The sequence below is a fragment of the Eleutherodactylus coqui genome, chromosome 1 (genome assembly GCF_035609145.1).
Source record: "Eleutherodactylus coqui strain aEleCoq1 chromosome 1, aEleCoq1.hap1, whole genome shotgun sequence".
Lineage (NCBI taxonomy): Eukaryota > Metazoa > Chordata > Amphibia > Anura > Eleutherodactylidae > Eleutherodactylus > Eleutherodactylus coqui.
The window spans coordinates 247,270,531-247,293,357 of NC_089837.1; the positions used below are offsets into that span (position 1 = coordinate 247,270,531).

Below are 22,827 nucleotides of genomic sequence, written 5' to 3' on the forward strand. Positions count from 1 at the left end.
AAAAAATAATTTTTATGAAAGGAAACAAACTTTGTATATTTATTTTCATGCAAATGAGTGATGGAATAATCCTCCATAGTACCACCTAATGGAATGGTAGCTGCCCTCTGTGTTGACATCATCCAGCCTTTTAACACACCTTGCAATAGGTCTATGAATGTTAGATGAACCAGAATATCCATGTAAATACAGCTGTTTCTGGGTTATTGCCCCTCATCAGTGTGCAGTATGATTCTGGCTTGGCTAGGTAACAGTCCAATGTGTGTGTAAGGTTTCTCCTTGTGGAGAGCGCCATACTGAACAAGACCTATGGAGGATGATGATAATCTTTATTGATATAGCACCAACTTATTCCGCAGCGCGTACAAGACGGGCAATAAAAACCAAACCACAGTTAGCTGAAGTAATCAGTTGATGGAAACAATAGGGGTGAGGGTCCTGCTCCAACGAGGTTACATACTACAAGTAATGGGGTGATACAGAAGGTAAAGGGCTGGAGATGTGCACTGTATGGCGAGGTGGACAGTGAGGGATGCTATACACATAGGCAATGGTCAGGCCGTATAGTGGCGGAGTCGGTATGACTGCAGGTGGCGGTTGATTACGGCTAACAGGAATTGTCAGGACAGGAAGCATGTTATCAGGTGGGGTACAGAGGGGTTTGGTTTAGGGGATATGGGATGATTTTGAACAGTATTTTATGGGATAAAACTGTCCCAAAAGGTGCCATGGCCAGAGGAAGGCTGCAGGGCAACAGGAATTTAAGAGTGGCGCAGACATTCTCTTTCGTTTCTTAATTTTTGGTGCACAGTATTTTTTTTATCTATATGGAAAAAAAAGTGTGTGTACAAAACACCCACCAAACGGTGAAGGAAAGCTAACGTTCTATTTTCTGTAATTTAGCCTTTTGTATTCAAGCACTATAGGTGCTGTATCTTTTTAATCAAAATTAAAGCAAAACTGTGTGGAAAATTTTGTGTCTCATTTACATGCCATCCAGCTAGGTCATCATAGTAAATGCCCAAAACACTCCTTTAATACTTGGATACATTAAGCTCCGCAATGAGAAATCCCTTCCATGCATGTTCATGTGGGACACCCAAGAAGCAACACTGTGAAACTGCAGGAATGCAGAAGTAATTGCTAGAAATACTTCCATGCTGTTTTCAGTGTGCTTTACATGTTGAAAAATGCAACTCTGCCGGCATGAAATGAGGGGCAGTGCGTGCTGCAATGTGAAACTTTTTTTCTTCACTGAAATGGGTGGAGGGGATTTCCAAAGAAAATAGCACATGTAAAACTGAAAATCCAGGCAAAAAAGGTACAGTTGTGCCCTGAATATTAAGTGCACTATGTACACTAGCTCCTGTAATAAGTGTTTATAGAAGCACTATAATTAAACTCGTTTAATAAAGCATAAACCACTAAAAATCCTTCGCAGGAAAAAAAAAAAAAGGTACAAAATTAGTAACAATCAGAACACTAATAATGGCACTGCTGTTCAGTTTGAAACAAAAAGACTCATATGGACCTGTCCCCGGCTTGTCAGTGCCCACATGAATGGTGATTTTCATGCTTAAAATAGCCATTTCTTCCCTTTTTTCTTGCTGATAATTGCAATGAGGAGTGCTGAGCAGACCAGAAATGTTATTTTTACTAAGCATACACAGGCTAGAGGGTACAAGACGGTAGCCAAAGTTCTTGGCATCCTGACTTCAGCAATTCAAAATCCTATCAAGACGTTTGCTACTCATGGAACAGTCAAGAACCTCCCAGGATGTGACGGAAAGGGGAGCATTGGAGAGAGAACTGTACGAAAGTTGGTTGGAAATGTGTCAAATCACAAACATTTAAATGACTTCGGGCTGAACTGGAGTGAAGATTTCAATCGGTGCCATACGATACACAGCACATATCTATGGACAAAGGGCAAGGACAATGGCACTGTATAAGGAGGTTGTCCAACAAAAAAAAAAGTTAAGTTAAATGCAACTCATAATTCTAAACATTATTTCCTCTGTCAATTTATTTTTTACTAATAGTCCAGAAATATCAGATCACCGCTACCTGCTGTTGCTATTGTGTCTGCCGCAGTAATTGTTTCACGCTGGTCCCACCAGCTCAACTTTGTTTCCCTCTCCTGCAATGGGTATGTTGAAGGAACCCTGGTTTGGGCAGCAGCCGCTTCTGAAATTCTCTCAGATCTCTGAATAGATGTGGAGCAAGTTAAAGGACTAAGGCGGCCATAGTACAAAGAAACAAGACTAAGTAAGTGTTCCAGGACCTTGAATGTGTTACAGAAACAATGAAATCAGAGCCTTTTAGAGCAAAGTGTACCTAATGTAAGAAAACAAGATTTGCGTAACATTAAGTGGGTCTTCGAGCAGGATAACAACGAAAAGCACATATCCAGCAGTGCATAGAAATGGTTAATGAGGATAACAAAAAAAAAAAAAAACCAACTATGTAGTGTTTTTTAACGGGCCAGTAATCAGTCCTGATTTCAATGCTATTGAAAATCTTTGGAGAGAGCTGAAACCTGCTATTGAGGAAGGAACCCTGTAAGAGCTTGAGAGAATTGCCGTAAAAGAGACTACCAGCAGACAGAAGAGGCTCAAAGATATTTACAAGTGTGTGGAGACTCCCCATGTCATACAATGCTTTTCTTTTTTTTAGGAATGACTGTGTAGAGTGACAAGTAAATTATTCTGCTGAATGTACATGGAGATGCTACTAAAATATTCTAATGAGACATAGTTCATATTTAGCCACTTATTTCTGAAGATGTTAGCTTTACTATACTAAACAATCAAGGGTGCCAATAATGTTGACCAGCGCTATACTCCCCCACAGCAGACTCTCCCCTCGCCAATCCAACCTGAATATGGCAGCCAGGCTCCTCTTCCTGTCCAGTTGCTATTTAGATGCTTCTGCCCTGTGCCAGTCACTGCATTGGCTGCCCATCATATACAGAATTCAACCTCTTACCTCATCCACAATGCCCTCCACAGCACCACACCGCCCTACATTGCCTCCCTCATCTCAATCCACCAGCAAGCCTGTGCCCTGCGCTCTAACAAAATCAGACAGTGCCCCTTTAATTCAAATCCCTCATTACCGCCGCCAGGACTTCCCAAGAACAGCACCAGTCCTCTGGAAAGCGCTGCCTCCAAACGATCCAGGCAATCCTGCACTGAGCAGGGGGTTGGACCCGATGACCCTGGAAGTCCCTTCCAACTCTACCATTCTAAGAATCCTTGACGCACAAAGTTTCAGGCGCGCTCTAAAAAACGTACCTCTTGAGGCATACCATATCTCCTAAACTAAACCCCTCTGTACGCCCCCCTGATAACATGCTCCCTGTCCTGACTCCAATCCCTGCTAGCCGCAACCAACCCCCCTGCAGTCATATAGATTCAGCCACTATATGGCTCAAGTCTGACCATTGTCTATGTGTATAGCATCCCACACTCCCCAATGCATGCACATCTCCAGCCCCTTTACCTTCTGTATCACGCCATTATTTGGAGTATGTAAGCTCGTTGGAGCAGGACCCTCACCCCTACTGTTTTCATGAATTGATTACTTCATGCAACCGTGGTTTTTGTACTTTTGTCTCTGTATCTGCCAGTTTTTGTAAACACTGCGGAATACGTGGGCGCTATATAAATAAATATTACTACTACTATGGTGTTTTGAGGGCTTAAGCCAAAGATAGAAGTGGATCTAAAAAAAGGTGACATTCATTTTTTTAGGCCGCTCTCGCACAGGCAGTTTGTACAGAGTTTAGCATTTAAAACGCCCACTAAAAATGCTGTACTAAGCCTCTATTGATTTCAGTGGGGCTTCTCAGACAGGTGGTTTAGCAAAGTCTCTAATGCATGCTAAAACAAATGCCGTATTTTCTATTTTCGCACATTTTTAACGCACATCACTCATTGCAATAATTAAGTGCTTTAAAAATGCTGTTTTAAAATGCTACAAAACGCAGCCTTTTTAGAAATGCCTGTGTGAGAGTGGGCTTATACTTAGACCCACTACTGGCTTTGGCTAAAAAGAATCCTGCATCAAAAACTGGATGTACAAGTACAGCCCAAGGGAGTTTCATTATGACCACTTACTGTATTATCAACTTGCCAAAAGAATAATTATTTAGGACATGCAAGGATAACCTGGGGTACCTTCTGATATATGCTAATATAGATTGGCAGCAGGAAAAGACCATATGCTTAATCTAGTCTGCCTGATACATCCTTTTTATTTCTCTGCTAAGATGAATTCAGGCATGCCTGGCATAAGCATGTAGCCATTTGTGGATTTTCCAACCACATCTGCTGGAAGTTTGTTCCAAGCATCTACTACTTTCAGTAAAGTTTCCTGACATTGCCTTTAATTTTCTCCCAACCAATCTCAGATTGTGCCCCCTTATCCTAGTGTTTAGCTTCCTAATAAGAACACTTTCCTCCTGAACCTCATTTACACCTTCACCATATCTAAAGGTTTAAATCATGTTCCCCCTTTCCACGAGGTTATATAAATAAAGTTATTGGTCTTTCCTGATGTTCTTGAGACCTTACACCATTTTTGTAGCAGTCTTTAGACTCGTTCTAGTTTATCGTGGTCTCATGTAGGTGAAGTTCCCCCGAACTGAACACAGTATTGCAGATTGTGGTTTCATCAGAGCTCTATACAGCAGGATCACAATCTCCCTCTTTCTACTGGTTATACCTCTAGCTATGCAGCTGAACATTGTACCTGCTTTCCCTGCTGCCTGACTGCACTGTAGACTCATTTTGAAGATGTCCAAAATCAGAACCCCCAAATCCTTCTTCTGAAATTCTGGATAATTGAGAACCACCAATAGGATACTCAGTCTAAGACTTTCTTCTCCCCAAGTTCATTATTTTACATTTGGAGACATTAAAACTGCAGTTTCCATCGTTTTGGCCATTTATCCAGTAAGGTTAAATCACTTTGTGTTCAAGACAGCACCAAGGAGTATCAACCCTATTGCACACCTTTGTATCATCAGAAAACTTTACCTATTAAACTTTTGCCTATGTCACTTATGTACATAAAAATAAATCGGCGCCAGAACAGACCCTTGTTGTCAGACTTAACTCGTCCCTGTTCCAACCACACTCCATTAACACTACCACTCTGATATCTTAACCAATTTTCAATATCTTGTCCAATAATTGTACAGTTTTCAATAACTTCTTTATAAGCTGTATGAAAAGCTTTACGGAAATCTAGCTGGTGATGGACATGACACAACCGCATCCACCACTTGTGTGACAGTCAAAGAAATCAGTGAGATTAGATTGATATGATCTGCCCTCAGTAAAGCCGTCCTGTTTAGGGTCCAACAGTGTGCTAGTTTTTATTAAAATATCTGGTGTAATGTAATACAATAGCATGCAAGAACAACTCCTTATGGTATTAAAAAAAAAAGAAAAAAAAACGACATGAACAGGATGTGAAAGCTAGAAGGACACTTCAAAATTCAAGAAACTCTTGCAGCAACATATGAATAGTGTCTCCCAAACACCACGCACAGATATAGCAATAATATTTTGTCTTTCAGTAGCATTTTCCCCCCAATGTTAGTGTCAGTTGTCCGAATCCGTTGTGTGCATGACTGTGGTTTTTGGAGCCTCGAACACTTTTGGCACAGAGAGCTTTTTCCATCGTCTCAGCTGAACTTTGAATTTATCTGTTGAAGTTTTATCTTTTAGTACATTTTTCAAAATAGTTCTCATCACAGTTACAGTCCCTGCAGCCCGGTTTTCTTCAACAATTAAATCCAGAATGTCTCCAACTTTCACCTGAGGGCAGTTAAAACAGATAGTCAGTATATTTTACCAATATTTTAAGGGTGCCCATACACATGGGTAAGACACATGCACTACCCACAGCTGGGGGACAGCAATTGGCTGGGCTACAACTGCAGCCTGTCAATTAGCGGTAAAAGCTGTGCGCTAACAGTATATAGCCACACTACTGCACACTAGATAGCTCTTTCCAGCTATGTGTATATCAAAAGAACCCATCCCGGCAATCATGCATTAAAGAAATTAAAATATATGGATACTTTGCAACGCTTTTTGCTCCAATATTGCATTAGAAATAAAGCTACTCTGCAACTGGCATTAAGATATATCACCATTTTGTATATACTGCTCCTATGCAGGCCAATGTGCCTCCATGGATACAGACCACACTCAAAGCTTACAATTGTATTAGGATTTTTAAATCAATGACATCTGTCAAGTTCCTTCATACACTGGAGCCATGTGAAAACGGTTTCATAAGAGGAGATTGCTTATTGATTAGGGAGCAAAAAAGCTAATATATACATTTTTCTTAGATAATTAACTAGAAAAGTTGCACAAGATTGCTCTATGAACCTAGAACTAGGCGAGTAGGGACCAGTAAGACCAGCTTGACACAGGCGATAAAATCGTGCGAGATTTGTGCGTTTTTAGATATGAACCCCATGTGTTCATACAAATGAGCGTTTTCCCGCATGGTACCGCAATGCTATGCGGGAAACACATTGCAGCATGTTCTATCTGGCTGCATGATCTCACATCATAGCCTCATTGTAAAGGAATGGGAGAACTCCGCGATCCTCTGTCAGCAGCTGCGGCAGAGGATCCCCAAAGTTATGTGAGACTCTTGCATGGATGGCGTGCACGATATTGGGGCAGGGTTCATGGCCCCATATTGCACTCACTTGTGTTAAACTAGCCTAGGCTTGACTTATGCCATTTATAAATTATTTAAGGTAAAACAATATGCTACCAAATAACAGAAGCATCTCGTATTAATGAAAAAAGGTGCATTTAACTAACATGACCAGTTTTAATAAGGAGGAAGCTTAAGCCATGGATGCTCTTACTGATATGAAGTATTGGCATTATGTACACGTTTTATAGAGTTCCTCACATCTACCTAGTAGAAAGGTTAAAGCTACCAGGAATGGGCTTCATGCTGAAAAACGTATCAATACAGTGAAAAGCAGACTAACAGAGGTAGTTTATGATCCCCAGCAGGGTTGTTATGCACAACCAGTACCTACCGCTCTGCTTTTCTTCCATAGCTTCTCTCCATTAAGTCGTAGCTTGCCATCATAAAAGGCTTCCTCAATTTTGCTGGAAAAAAAATATAAACGTAAAAATGGATAAATGAGGGTACAAAGATCAGATATTGATTTACATTTTTTTCACAAAGTTAAATAAAAATCTTACTGCCCCCTCCAAATCTCTACAGTTGACATCTAAAAGGCCGCCACCTAATACTAAATATTCCCTGCAGCGACTTGTCAGCTTTTTGCCAGGGGTGGCAGATGAAGATAGGGAAAAACTCCTGATGACCTGAGAAACTCCTTTAACTCCTTAAGGACATGGCCCTTTTTCTTTTTTTGTTTCCATTTTCGGATTTTCCTCCCCCCTTTTAGAAGAATTGTAACTCTTATTTATCCATAGACATTGATATCTAAAGGCTTACTTTTGTGGGACGAGTTGTATTTGCAATGGTACATTAAGTATCATAAAATGTACTTCTAATAAACCTTTGAAACATTCTAGGTGTAGCAAAATAAAATAAAAAGAGAAATTCCGCCCTATTTTGGTGCGTCTTGTTTCTACGGCGCAAAAAACTGCAACAAAAATGTCATGATAACTTTATTCTATGGGTCAGTACGATTGCTATGATACCAAAACACAGCTTTTTTTTGCTGTACTACTTTCATAATTTTTCAAAGATATTTAATTTTATAAAATTCTTTTGAAGCCACCTTTTGACAGCCATAACTTTATTTTTCTGTTGACATAGTTATGCGAGGGCTGATTTTTTGCAGGATGTCCTGTAGTTTGCGTTGGTACCAATTTGGAATACATACGATTTTTTTAAATCACTTTTCATTGCATTTTGTCTTGGAGACAGTGTGACCAAAAAAAAAAAAGCGCATTTCTGGCGTTCTTTATCTTTTTTCACCACTGACATTTATTTCGCAGGGTGCATTACTTTGATAGATCAGACTTTAACGGATGCAACAATACCAAAAATATGTATTTTTGTTGTATTATTTAGATTCCTTTCTTATAAATATGGCAAAAGGTTTTTTTTTTCTTATAATTAGTAAAACTTTATTCATCTTATTTTTACTTTTTTTCTTAGTCCTCCTAGGGGACAACAACCTGTGATGCTTTGATCGATCCTGCAGTATAATGTAATGCCGTAGCATTACATCATACTGTGATCGGGCAGGCAGTCTATCCAGCCACCCCATGGGTTATCACTCGATAGTCCTCAGGGCTGTCATGGCAGAATGCCTTTCAGAAGGCCCATGGCTGCCATGACACTCGCACAGCTCTCCGATTTCCTTTCAGGAAGCCTGGAAAGAAAAATCAGTCGGGGATTTAAATGCTGCTCTCAGAATTGACAGACATTTAAAGGGTTAACAGCTCCGATGAGCTGCGTGGCTTTTTGGAGCTGTTGCCGGCGGGTGTCAGCTGTAAGAAACAGCCAGCACCCGCGTTGTATGAAGAGAGATCGCCACGCAATTTCCCTTCATTTCCCATCAAGCAGTTCTCAAAAATATAATCTGAGAAGTACACAAAATAATTAGGTGTATGTTAATGAAAAACAAATCATTCTATCACACACTTTTCTTTCTAATTAGAAAGAGTCTCATCGTAAGCAGAAAGTGTCAGATCAGAATCCATTAGCTTCTCGATTTCAGAATTCTGACATATTTGCTCCGTACGTACAATGTATGACAATTAATGCTACCAGTTAGGGAACCATGAGCTTTCAAATATGCATGTAAGGCGGCATTACAGCACTTACTTCCGTGACATGTCTAATCCAGCATGGAGTACAACATCAAAACGAAATGACTGCACACTTTTTTCTACATCTTTATAGTCCTTTGGTATGCTGGGATCTTCCACCGGCTCATCTTCATAATCACTGTCATCTTCTAGATCCTCCTCCTCTTCATCATCATCAGGAGATGAATGCGTCCTGTTCCGTTTTTGACTTTTCTTACTTTTATGTCTCACAGCATATAGAAATGGATTGACAAGTGAAGTAGTCACAAATTCACTGGCCCTTGTGTGTGGTGAGCGGGCTGCTGGCTGGCTGTGGTGTAAGCAGTGCAACAGGTGCCTACAGTACGTCCAACAAGTCACGCATCCAGCAGAAGCAGATGTCAGCGAACTCCAGCTCTGAAGATAGCCGGAATAAAAGTGCACATTTTTGAAGGCTCTAAGGGACAGTCTGATTCCAGTCATTTCATAACCTAGCTAGACAACAAAAAACACCACATTAATGGATGCACTACATGTAAGGCATCCCCAGCAACACACACTTCTGCAGCTTCCATTTCACCCATATAACATTTAGCTGTTCCAAAAGTAATCCCTGCATATATTGTATACCATGCTGAATCGTACACAGTGCTGCATCATGGCTCCACAGCAGGCTACATGTGCTGGACTACAGATTATTATGCAGCAGTGTGCAGAAAGCCGTATTACAATTTTGGGTAATATTACAGTTTTAAAAAGCCCTCTTTGCTTACCAAGAACTCCACAATATTACACATTACCAAATACACCCTCTATACCACAGACAACTCCTGAAATAACTAGGCAACTAGAAAAAGTATTGTCTAATCAAAGGTCTATATTGATCAAAGGTCATCGCTCTTAACATACATAAATGTCTAAGTCCCCCTGTCCACGGGCGATGCAGCATCCCGCGGCGAGTCTTAGCCGCAGTAGCCAGCAGATGGTTCTCCGCAGGTCTACCGCTTGGCTATCCCCCCCACAGGCAGCATGTGAGGTCCTGGGTGTTAGACTCAGGTGCTAGGCAAGGCGCTCACTGACAACTTATTGCGGCGGTACGAGTGACAGCAGCAGAGCATATCGCTCACAGAGCTTCCTGCTGTTCAGAACGCCGGTGGCCTCTGTGCCTCCGCTACATCCATGCAGCGATGGTGAGAGTGTCAGCGTCTTAAGCCGCGCTGAAGGAGGACCAGAGACCAGCACCGAGGACACAGCGCAGGAGCTGCAACGACACAAAGGACAGCAGCGGGATAAGTGACAGGAGGTGGGTGGGGAAATTAGGGTGGTACAGCTGGGAAACTTACTGGAGCCGCCAGGGGAAAACATTAGCCTACAGTGGCTGGAAAGTTTACAGCACGGTTGGCAGTGAAGAATTAATGCGGCTGGGGTGCCTGTCAAACACTGCTGGGTCTGATTCCTGCATCCGCCAATCCACTGCTGGGGCATCACCTGCCCCTTCCCTGTCACTGAGCCAGGCCAACCCATGTCTCCACACCTCTAGTTCCGGTTTAGACAAGATACACCAGTACCAAATGTTTGTTCTGAAAAAATGACTCTAAAGTGCTACCTCCCTTCCTCCTACTTTGTTGTCCACCGTCTGCTCTCCCAATTTACAGGAAACGCTGGGATGGCAGAGCAGGAGACTAATCATCCTACTCATTGAACAGAAAGAAAGGAGAGGCAGAGACATGCCTGCTGTATGCAAATGGTGGGATATTTGCTGCTGTTGATACACATGTACAGTGCTAAGTCTGTACACTCCTACAGATTGAGGTTATGTCTATGTGCAGAATCTCTGCAGTTCTCTGCACAGTTTTTGAACACAGCAGCAGCTCCTCCAACAAGTCCTGAGAGGACTGAGATTCAGATGTACACCCTGTAGAGGGGAAAACACAGGGCACAAGTCCTAATGGCCAGAAAGTGGCAACATAAATCTGAAGAGTCATCTGGAAGCTCAGGTAAGCTAACAGGTAACCCAAATTTCCTGCAAGCCATAAGACATCAGTGCTGCTGATTTCTTAATATAACAACAAGAGTTCAACCATGAAGAAATAGCTGAAAGAACAGGTCCTTCAAGTGCAGAACACATATTGTGTAACAATATGCAGGGTGGTGCAGTAGTTGGAGCATTTTTAATGTGATGCAAGTACGCAGCCCATTCAATAACAAATTGTTAAAAATGTAAATAAATAAACATTTAGAAATTGCATCTAATGTCCGTTTTCGACATAATGATCAACCATAGCACCCTGAAGATCGAAGCTGGGACACAAGAAGCCACGTGCATCCCTACACATTTGAACTATATTACTGAATTCCTCAGTGACAACAAGCTTCAAATCAGCGACGGTTGAAATAGGATGTGCATATGGCCGAATGCAGACGGCCGGGTCAGATTCCGACTGCGAGATTGCAGCAGCGGGATGCAACCCGTGGCTGACCTGTCCAGCGTCTTTGCTCTGTGGATGTGCAGCTAGCGCACTAAAACGTTCACAATGCGCATATTTGCATGTGTGTTATACGTGGTCATGCACAGTGCATTCGCTGTCTATATGCGGTCTCTACTGGTATTTACAAACATGGGTAAAACACTGCCTACACCCGTGTGCATTCGGCCTATACTTATTCCTTAAGATATCTCCTAAGGAAGAAGGGAGTCAAGGTCTTAGGGAGCAAACTGGCAAGTCCACTGCTTGCCCAACGCTCTGGAAATGTCTTGTCTGACCAGTCACATTATTAGCGAGCTAAACCCCCTAAAGCCTCCTGCCCACGGGTGTAGGCAGTGTTTTACCCATGTTTGTAAATACCAGTAGAGACCGCATATAGACAGCGAATGCACTGTGCATGACCACGTATAACACACATGCGCATTGTGAACGCTTTAGTTTTATTAATTCCCCGCTCTGTTTGAGAGTGCGCTTGCGTATGAAATCACCACACATACGCAATTTATTGTGTATGGACAGCATTTGCATACATCACTCATACAAATGCATAGGGCTCACGCTGCGTGGTATGCCGAGAAACAGAGCATGCTGTGATCTGCATCTACACGCTCATGTGTGCGGATGCAAGTCCCTTAACTCCATTCACTGCGTATAGCTGTACAGCAGAAGGTCTCCTCCTCACTGCAGGGGGTGCAGTAAGCCCATAGTGAGGACGACTCGGAAGAAGGGACCCCCTTTTTTATGATTGTTGGAGGTCTCAGTCTGAGACTTCCACCCATCTGTAAATTATCCTCTGCCCTATGAATAGGGGATAACTTGTAATCTTGGTACAACTCTTTTAAAGGCCAGTTCCCCATAAGTGTATTGTAATACATCCTTTATACGGACATGATACAGATGGCTGTAAGTGCACTGCGCACGCCCGCGTATCTCTCGCACAATGTTTTTACTTTTTAATTCTCCGCTGTTTCACATGCAGCCTATACAAGTGTACAGGGCTCATGCTGTGTGGCAAGCACAAAAATGGGCATGCTGCCATCTATTTCTTGTGGGTATCAACATGCACATATGCAGGGATCAATGAATGTCCAATGACTCCATTCACGTGGCTGTGCAACGCATGCGTAATATGCGGCGAAATATGCCCGTGGACATGAGCCCTTAGGATATGTGCATACACCACAATCCACAGAATCCGTTGCATTACGAAGTTAGGTGCGAGTCTGTACCCAAATCTTCATCATTTGGTACCGATTTTGAGGCATATTTGCAGCAAATTGCAGCCTTTAAATTGAAGAAATGAAGTCCATACCAAAGTCAGCATCAAAAGCCACATCAATACTGCGGATTTTACTGCAGATTTTCCATTGTAGCAGATATGGTGTGGATTTTCCACATGTAAGCGCACCCTTAGGCCCAATATCCATGTACAGATTTTATTAAAATCCGAGCGGGAGATCCGCAGCTCCAGAAGCCCATAAGGATGCATTAGCATCTGCAGGGCAAATAACTGCATGCGGGTGTAATTTTTTTCCCCGACGTGTGGGTTGCACGCAGGTGAAGAAATCGCAGCATGCCTCATTTTCCTGCAAATCACCCACACGAACGGCTCCCACTGAAGTCAATGGAAGCAGTCGGTATCTGCGGCACACCTGCATCTGTCACTGTGCTGTGCCGCGGATCCACGGGAAAGCAGGAGATTAAGAAAAAAAAAAACTGATTGGGCACGGCCTGCTGTCAGCGTCCCAAGCAAATCCGCCAGGCAAAAAAAAGGTTTGGCCGCGACACAGGGCAGGTGAATATAATGACATTAATGACATTTTTGGCCTCATGGCTGTGGGCACAGGTGGAAACCGCTATGTGATTCCACTGAGCGTGCCCATGGACATGAGGCCTTAGGTTCCCCTCACACGGGTGAGATTCGTGCAATGTGAGACGTATGAATATGAACCCTACTCTCTTGAATAGTGTCATACACATGAGCAGCGTTTTCCCGCATCGAGATTCGGGAAATAAGTTGTGGCATACCCTATCTTAGCACGTGTTCTAGCATCGCACCCCTCATTGTTTTCAAAAGGGGCCGGCGGCAGCATCGCATCACACCACAGCTGTGGTGGAGGATCGCTTCTTCCCAAAGTAATGGGGAAACAACACCACCACCTCACATCTGTGGGGAAATTGTATGTTGGCAAGTGCAAAACTCAGGCAGCGATTCATGGCCCGATATCGCGCTAGTCCATGTGATAGCCTCACATAGGTTTTTGTGGCCGGTTTCCATAAATTTGTGAGCCAGTAGAACGTGCAGAATAAACGCTTAAAATGTTTGCTTCCGTAGTGAAGAGCGTGCGGCTGCCTGCACCGCTCAGCGTCACGCTGCCGCGCATTATGAAACTTCTGGACGCCATGATTTGACTTTAAGACAACTTTGTGCTCTCTCGATTAGACTGACAACAGTTAACCTGTTAGTGACAACTCATACGTCTTTTTACAGCACTGCATTGTGAAACCAGTACTCTGACTAACAAATACATTCAGCATGGTATTAAAACCACACTGTGGGTTTTGTTTGGCCAACCACATGGATAAATCAGCTGATTTTGCATATCCCGCCTGTCAACAAAAACTGAGCAATACAAAGTATATACAAGGTTACTCAAAAAGGAAGATCAGATTTGGGGATTTAGTTTTGTAATTAACTACAAGAGGGTGGATGCAGAATCCTCATATCACTGAAAAGAGGAAAGTTTAACCACTTAAGGACATGGCCTTTTTTTGGCGTTGAGGACCAAGCGATTTTTTTGGTATTTTTCCATCTCCATTTTTCAAAAGCCATAACTTTTTTATTTTTCCGTGGATGCGGCCGTATAAGGGCTTGTTTTTTGCGTGGCGAGCTGTAGTTTTTAATCGGTGCCACTTTTGGGTACATAGACTATATCGTAAAACTTTTATAATTTTTTTTATGATAACAGGGAGAGAAAACGCATCAATTTTGCCATAGATTTTTTTTTTTTTTTACAGCGTTAATCATGCAGCATAAATGACACACCAAATTTTTTCTGCGGGTCGGTACGGTAACAACGATACCAAAATTGTTATATTTTTTTTAGGTTTAACACTTTTTGCAATAAAACCCCTTTTTTTGGAAATCTTTTTTTTCCTCTATAGCTGCATTCAAAGTCCTGTAACTTTTTTATTTTTTTGATCACTTTTATTGCATTTTTTGTGCGGCAAAATGCTAAAAATTAGCATTTTGCCTCTGTTTTTTTAGCGTTTTTTTTAACGCTTTTTGCCGTACAAAATAAAAAGCATGTTCACCTTTTTGTACACGTCGCTACGGACGCGTCAATACCAAATGTGGGGTTTTAATTTCTTTTACTTTTTTATGCTAATCTTAAAAAAAAAAAGCACAAAAAAAGGGGTTTTTTTTTTACATTTTTCTTTTTTTTTTACTTTTTTTTTTTTTTACACTATTTAAGTCCCTCTGAGTACCTATTTAAGTACCTATAATCGCTGTGATAAGGCATGGCAGAGTTACTGCTCTGCCATGCCTTATCGCTTATATGTCTGGCGTCCTGTTGCCATGGCGACAGGCCGGGCTCTCCCGATGTTCTCGCGAGAGCCGTCCGGAGACATAGGGAGCGCACTCCCTCTGTGAACTCTGTCCCTGCCGCGATCTACTTAGATCGCGGCAGGGAGGTGGTTAACAGCGGGGGGCACATCTCCGATGGCCCCCCGCTGTTGCAGCGGGACACCGGCTGTGACTGACAGCCGGCTCCCGCTGCGGGATAGGGCGAGGTCAGTCATGATCTCGCGCTATCCCAATGACGTACCGGTACATCATGGAGCGGGAAGGGGTTAAGAGATACCAGCAAGCTCCATCTTCTTCTGCACCGCAGCAATGTTGCCCATTATAAAGAAATGGTGACACCACAGGAGAAATGCGCTTCAGTTTGCTGTGGCCACTAACACATGCGCCTGTAAAAACACTGCATTTTACTGCTTGTCTGAGAAGCCCCATTGAAATCAATGGTAGTGATTGACAGTGTTTGGCAAAGCACTGAAAACACATTAAATGCAGGGGAAAAAAAGCTCCTGTATGAGACTGCCCTAAGCGTGAATCCACTGTTCAAATGCAAAGTGAATTCTGAAGTCGTCTTGTCAAATGCAAATTTCCGAGTATCACAGAAAAGTTGGTTGCATCTGCAAAGGGATGGTCACTGGTCGCTCAGGGACCATAAACGAGACACTGAGCACTGCACTGTGGGAGAATATGGAACTTACTGCTATGTTAGAAAAAACTAGGAACCTTCCTCTTTTGTGATGTGTGGATTGAGTACTGGTTCTTAGTAGTTTGTAATTAAATCCCCAAGTCTCCTTTTTGAATAACCATATTATTATAATACATACTCATTGTAAAAAAAAAAAAAAAGAAATCCCTCCCCCTAGGAGTTGTCAGAATCAAATGAAACATTCTCGGAGGAGCTGCCGACAGAGCAGATAAGTGTACTCTGTGTGTCTTAGTGTGTATGTGTGTCTGACTGAGTGAGGGGGTATCAGAGTGTAAGTGTTTAAGTGTCTGTGTGCAAGATGTAAGTACAGCAGGATTTTGTGATTGAGTGAGAGTGCAAGAGTTAGATTTAAAGAAAAAAAAAAAAGCATGAGCCGTTGCGCATAGGCGGCAGTGTGTGAGCAAGTCAATCTTCACTACTTCAGTAATTTCATTGTAGATCCCCATTAGGATGAGCTCCATACCTGGCAATGCCATCCATTGTGCTACTTGTGCCATGTATGCGGTCCTTGATCAGCCGATCGAGGGTGCACACTCTTGCGCAAGATGCGTGCACGTCGAACATTTAGAAGCCCAAATCCTGGATCTAAATGGGCATCTGGCAACACTGAGAGCCATTGACATCATGGAAAGGAGTTTGATGATCACTGAGCAGACACTCGCTGGGGTAGAGGCGGGGGCGGATGGTAGTACGGAAGAGCAGGGGGAGCAGGCAAGAAGCTGGGTGACAGAAAGAAGGAGGGATAGAGGTAAGAGAACCAGGGAGGCTAGTCCTGAACTGGCACACCCCAACAAGTTTGCAACGCTGGCAGATGAGGGGGATGCCATTACAGAGCCAGCACCGCTGCAGCACGACATGCCCTCTGAATGCCAGGGGGATGACTGCTCCAGTGAGATGGGGACGGGGAGCGTAGGGCAGGCTGGACAGGTCCTAGTGGTGGGGGACTCAATTATAAAGGGGACAGATAGCCATAAGGACCGGGATTGAACGGTGTGTTGTCTTCCTGGCGCTCGAGTTCGACACATCGCGGATCGGATTGACAGATTACTGGGAGGGGCTGGTGAGGATCCAGCGGTCATGGTGCACGTTGGCACTAATGAATAAATTAGAGGTCAATGGATGGCCCTCAAAAATGATTTCAGGGACTTAGGGTCCAAGCTTAGGGCGAGGACCTCCAGGGTAGTTTTCTCGGAAATACTACCTGCACCTAAGGCCACACTATAAAGGCAGCAGGATCTTAGGGAGATAAACAGGTGGCTCCGGAGTTGGTATAAGAAGAAGGGATTTGGGTTCCTGGAGAACTGGGCTGACTTTGCTGTCGCCTACAGGCTCTACCGTAGGAACGGGCTGCATCTTAATGGGGAGGGTGCAGCTGTGCTGGGGGAGAAGATGGCTAGAAGGCTGGAGGAGTGTTTAAACTAGGGACTGGGGGGGAGGGTAAAAAGAGAAATAATGGGGTAGTCAGTGTAGCTAGCGACCTGGGTCTAAGCAATGGGTGGGGTTAGTACAGTTAGAACTGACAGATGAGCCAATAGTACCATAAGCAACAAAATGAATTTAAAGAACAAGAAAAACTGTATAAATTGTATGACCACGAATGCAAGAAGTCTGATCGGTAAAGTGGGTGAGCTTGAAGTGAGAATGGCCGATGAAAATTATGATATAGTTGGAATAACGGATACATGGCTTGATGATAAGTGCAAGTGAATTTACAGGGTTACAACCTCTTCAGAAGAGACCGTGGAAACCAGAAAGGGGGAGGGGTATGTCTGTACGTTAAATCGTACTTATTGCCAAGGCTAAGGGAAGATATAGGTGTAGGAGATGAACATGTGGAATCTCTGTGGGTAGAAATACAGGGAGAAAAAAAAAAAAAAAAGACAAAATCCTGATAGGGGTCTTCTATAGACCGCCAAAAGCAACAGAAGAAACTGAAACCTTACTACTAAGGCAGATAGAAGAGGTGTCAAACCGCAACGAAGTAATTATCATTGGGGACTTTAATTATCCCGATATAATATAGGAAAACGAAACCTGCAAATCTCACAGGGGTGATAAGTTCTTGAGATCAATTAAAGATAACTACCTTACCCAACTTGTGCAGGGTCCAACTAGAGCGAGGGCCACTCTGGACTTAGTACTAACAAACCGGAGTGAATAAAGGGGGTACAGGTTGTGGGGCACTTGGGGAACAGTGACCACAATATAATCAACTTCCAGCTCAATAAGAAACCTTATCAGGGAACGACAAACAAACTAAACTTTAGTAAAGGAAAATTTGATCAGCTTATAACTACTATCGGTAACATTAATTGGGACAACATCCTCAAAAATATCAGTACAGAGGACAAATGGGAGGAGTTTAAAAGGATCCCAATCACCTCATGTGAGCAGTTCATTCCCTTTAAAAATAAAAGAACTTCAAGTAAAAGGAAACCAATGTGGCTCGACAAGACGGTAAGAGGGGCAATAAACGAAAAAAAGAAAGCGTTCAAACTACTAAAGCAAGAAGGGAGTGAAGAAGCGCTAAATCATACAGGGAAAAAAACAAAATATGCAAAGATAAAATCTAAATTGCTAAGGAGGCGGCAGAAAGACTGATCGCCAAAGAGAGCAAAAACAACCCAAAACTATTTTTCAACTAAATTAAAAGCAAAAGGATCTGCACCGAGAGCGCTGGCCCTTTAACAAATAATGCAGGAGAAATCATTGAAGATGGAGGGAAGGCAAACCTATTAAATAGTTTCTTTTCAAGCGTATTCACAAACGAAAAGGAAATGCCACACGAGATACAGGGGAATAAAATGAACCCCTCACGAAATATCTCATACCTAACGCAGGAGGAAGTGCGGAACCGATTAAAAAAGATTAAAATCGATAAAAATCGCCAGGTCCAGATGGAATACACCCAAGGGTACTAAGGGAACTAAGTGATGTGATAGCTAGGCCGCTATATCTAATATTTATGGATACTATCAAGGCCGGGGTTGTACCATTGAATTGGCGCATTGCCAACGTGGTTCCAATTTACAAAAAGGGGACCAAAAGTGAGCCTGGTAACTACAGGCCGGTAAGTGTCAGTTCAGTAACTGGAAAAATATTTGAGGGGTTTCTGAGAGACGCCACGGAAGAATACCTCAAGGAGAACAACAGAATAACTCCTCACCAGCATGGGTTCATGAAGGGTCAATCATGTCAGACCAATCTGATCAGCCTCTACGATGAAGTGATTACCCGTCCAGAATTTCACTGCGGCTGCTAATCCCGGGATAAGCCAGCCATGTGGATGAGATTTGTCAAAAATCTCGTCCACACGTGATGGCCAATCCGTAGTGGCAAAGTTGGCGCCGATTCCCCGGCTGCAGCATGTCAATGTGTTTTTTCTGTTGCAGCGGCGCTCAACTCTATGGGAGCGCCGGCTGCAATGAAAAAGCATGTTTTGGAGTCAAGCCATTCCAAAACAAACGGCTAAGTGCCGCGGGTTTTGAAGCTGCGCTTTCCGACGGAAATCTCGCAGTTTTTGGCTGCAGCCAAACCACGAGATTTCTGGCAGGATTCCACTCTGTGGGAACTCAGCCTTAGGGCTTCAGATGGTAAGCATGTTCATCTAATCACGCCACGACTCTAATCAAGGTTGTATATCTGCCTGACATGTAACTGCGTGCTGAGATTTGCAGCAAGACGACAACTTCTTTTAAATAAAATAAATCTTGTTATTTGTATAGCGCCAGCTTATTCCGCAGCACTTTCGGGCAATTTATTGAAATATAAGCCCTAACCAGAAAATAAGCCCTAGTCACACTACAAAAAAAAAGGAATACATTACCTAGCAAGCTCGGTTCAGGTCCCCCCTGCTGCTCTCCAGAGGTCCACATGGTTCCCGCAGTCTTCAAAGCTCTTCAAGATTCCTTTCTGGTTACAGGACTCATAAATCCTGCCTCCAGCAAGCAATGGCTGTGGTTGGTACTTCGACTGCTGCACAGCCATTGCTTCCTGGAGGCGGGATTTATGAATCCTGTGACCATGAAGTGATGTTGTATGAGCGTCCAAAGACAGAGAACTGCGCGGATCTCTGTAGAGCAGCGGGAGGGACCTGGACAAAGGCTGCTAGGTAAATAAAATAAGATCTAGCGGTTTTTTTTGTTTTTTTTTTTGAGGCAATTATTATAAGACAAGGTCTTATTTTCAGGGAAACAGTAGATGCTTGATTTTTTTTTTTTTTTCTTTGACAAATAGTGTATATACACGCACAATTTTTTAATGTTTGTAGTGCAAAACTATTAAAACAAAAGTTACCTAAATGTGGAGATTGTACAGCCTCGCAGAATTAAATCCATATGTTCTTCACAACACAGTGAATGTCAAAGAAATCAAAAACAATGTCAGAGTTGCAGTTTTGTTAATGCAGCAGCGACATGTCTTGTCAGGAGCAACCAGAGTGGCAGTAAAGCAATTTTAAGCCGTGGGGAAACCCCCTCCATTCCCTGATCAATGATGGCGCCTATGTGTAGAAGCAGAGGAGTGATCATTGCTGGGATGACTGTTGAGTACTTCTGCGTCCCACAATAGTCTCATGCAAAAAGGGTCCACCGTGGTGTTAAATATAGCAGCTGCTTGTCCTCTGTGGGGTCTCCGGGTCCCAGCTGTTTACAGGCTGCAGACAGCTTGTGATGTTCCCTAAACCTGCTGTTGCAGAGCTTGCACGGGTCGGCTTCGCCGCGCTCATGCTGCATGTCGCCATCTAGTTATGGAAAAAAAAAAACGACAAGTGCAGAAAGCGCACAACTTCATCAGCATCCAGTACAAAACCCAACCAGATGCTACCGTTACAGATGACAGGCCCCAGGAAGGTGGTCCGATCACCAGCACTACGTCTACTGCATGTGACAACCACACTTGTGTAGTGCAGGGTGTAAAGGCAGCTAATTCGCAGTGCTAAACTCTTGCTGATGACCTGGACATTGCGAGTTCAATCTCCGCTTGCTTCAACTAACTGCCCCAGGATTACCTCAACATCCTTCCGAGATCGGGAAAATGAGCACCCAGCTTTGGTATTATTGTATCTTGACACCACCAGGAAGTCCCGGTGGAACCAAGATTGACACGGGTTTACGCCCCCTGCACATGATTGGCTGCACATCTGGTTGGCCTTTAGGTCCTGGAAGGCCACTAAGGATTCCCAGCTGCAGACCACAAGCGCAGACTGCCGCAGCATTAGGCGCGGTCATTGTGGAGCACAGAGGCGGCGGGCAAAACGCAGCTGCAAGCCGGCTTCTGGAACGCAGCAGAGAGGCAGCAGCAAGACCGCATGCACAGCCAGCGGCAACATTGGGAGCGGTGAGCGGGGGTACGGCCGTCAGGAAGCACAGATTAGTTTTTTGCAGTTTTAATTCCGGTTCTCTGCTCCAAACTCGGGAGCCCTAGCTCAGATGAGCCGTGACCAGCGCTTAGTAATCATGGGGTCACATCTGCACTGGGGATTCCGCTCTCCTGCTCAGTTCAGGAGAATGAAAGGGGAATCCCCGCTGCCGAGGAAGTCTATCTCTGGACAGAACCGAACAGCTCCATTTTTTATAATGGGGTTCAGTCTGATTCTCACCCAACTCTTGGACATGCCGCACTTTCTCGTCTGGCATTTTCAATCAGATCAGCGACTGAACCCCCGGCAGAAGTGCTGACACAGATGTGACACCAGCCATACTTGGCCAGTTTTGATAACATTCCCCCACCACATGACCTGCCATGGATGCAGGTGCCGGCGGCTCCCCACCACAGGCGGTGGTCGGGGGGTTCCACCTGACGTGCGTGGCAAGGACGAGCAGTGACAGGTGACTGACATTACATCCCGCACTGCCGTCCATAACACATAGTAACCCGAGAAGACGCCTCCAGCAGCTCTACACGTGATGCGGCGAGAACTAGCACCGTGTAACGTACGCCCTGCTGGCCGCCATGGAGGACACAAGTGTCAGCCCCGGCGCCAGGACTCACCTCTCAGCCCAAGAAGAGGCAGAAGTCCGCGCACAGACCTCAGAGCCCTGACCTCTCCGCAGCGCCGCACTCCAAGCCTCGTTCTCCAACAGCTTCCTCTTCCTTTCCACTCTTGCTCGTGTGCGCCACCTGCTGGAGTCCCGCGTCACTACCGGCTGATCATAAATGGTAGATAGGAGGGGAAGGGGCTCCGTATCTGCTGCTCACATATTTTAGTGTATGAGAGGTTTTCATTCTGCAAGAACAGCCCCCAATGTTTATAGTGGATCCATTTGTTTCCCATCGGCCAGGCTGCACCAAACCGGAATTCAGTGGCGGAGGTTCCGTATAGAACTCCTCCTACGCTGATGTGCGATAGGAAGGTATCGAAACATAACAATAGTTCTTGTCTACTTGCGCATCAAGTACCAAATCTTAACTATCATCACTTAATATTCGTCATTCTAGCCGCGCCGTATAGACGTGCCTAGAAGAATGTCGCGGGAGCGCACCATGTATAGCACCGTGCTCTCCGTTCACACTGGTAGCAAAGGACTCAGTCCAGAGTAAGCCGCAGTAATATGAAGTAAGGGCTCCTTCACACTGGTGTTCTATTTTCCATTCAGGGATCAGTAAAACAGTATCCCAGTAAGGCCCCCTGTCCTCGGTAGTTTATTCGCTGGCGGTAAACTGCTGTGAATTGCCCCGATTCTCCAGGTCAGCCAATCTATTAGATAGGGCTGACCGGCGGAGATTCGACAGCGGCTCCTGCTCCCGGGGGCGGCGGCTCCCGCAGCGGAGCTTCGCTGCATCGGACGGGTCAGATTCCACATGCGGGATGCCACAGTGGAATCCAACCCCGTTCCTTGCCAGTGACCCCACGTGTATCTGTCCGCAGTCTTTCAATCTGTGCTGCGGATGTCCCAGCCATCGCGCCGGCGCACATGTGCAGTACAAACTATACCGCGCCGTCGCTAGGCAATGACACGGATCCCGCAACCTTTCCACAATGATGATTGCGGAAGGGCCGCAGGTCAGACGGCTTCTATTGACTTCAATGGAAGCTGTCCACGTGAAGTCCGCCTGAAAACAGAGCATGCTGCGATTTTTCTCCTGCAAGCAGAAAATCGCTATTGATTTCCGCTCGTGGGCAGGAAAAATCACTTTTCCATAGCATTCTATGGCAGGTATTTGCTGCGGAATAGCTGCTATGGAAAGAATTTCGCAATGCAAATCCCGCCGTGTGCAGGCCGCCCAAGAGAA

At 44.2% G+C, this 22,827-nt stretch overlaps 1 protein-coding gene across 2 annotated transcripts; it reads right to left on the minus strand.

Moving 5' to 3' along the window:
- Positions 1 to 5,319: 5,319 nt before the first annotated feature.
- Positions 5,320 to 21,709, minus strand: MTRES1 (mitochondrial transcription rescue factor 1). 2 transcript variants are annotated; one of them, XM_066607830.1, is made up of 4 exons: positions 21,586 to 21,709; positions 8,857 to 9,310; positions 7,085 to 7,157; positions 5,320 to 5,828 (listed from the first exon to the last, which is right to left on the minus strand). In XM_066607830.1, the coding sequence occupies exons 2-4, from the start codon at positions 9,300 to 9,302 to the stop codon at positions 5,613 to 5,615; spliced, it is 735 nt and encodes a 244-aa protein (XP_066463927.1). In that variant the 5' UTR covers positions 9,303 to 9,310; positions 21,586 to 21,709; the 3' UTR covers positions 5,320 to 5,612. The 2 variants fall into 2 exon arrangements, with proteins under 2 accessions (XP_066463927.1, XP_066463917.1); XM_066607820.1 differs by having other exon boundaries at positions 8,857 to 9,314.
- Positions 21,710 to 22,827: the final 1,118 nt, after the last annotated feature.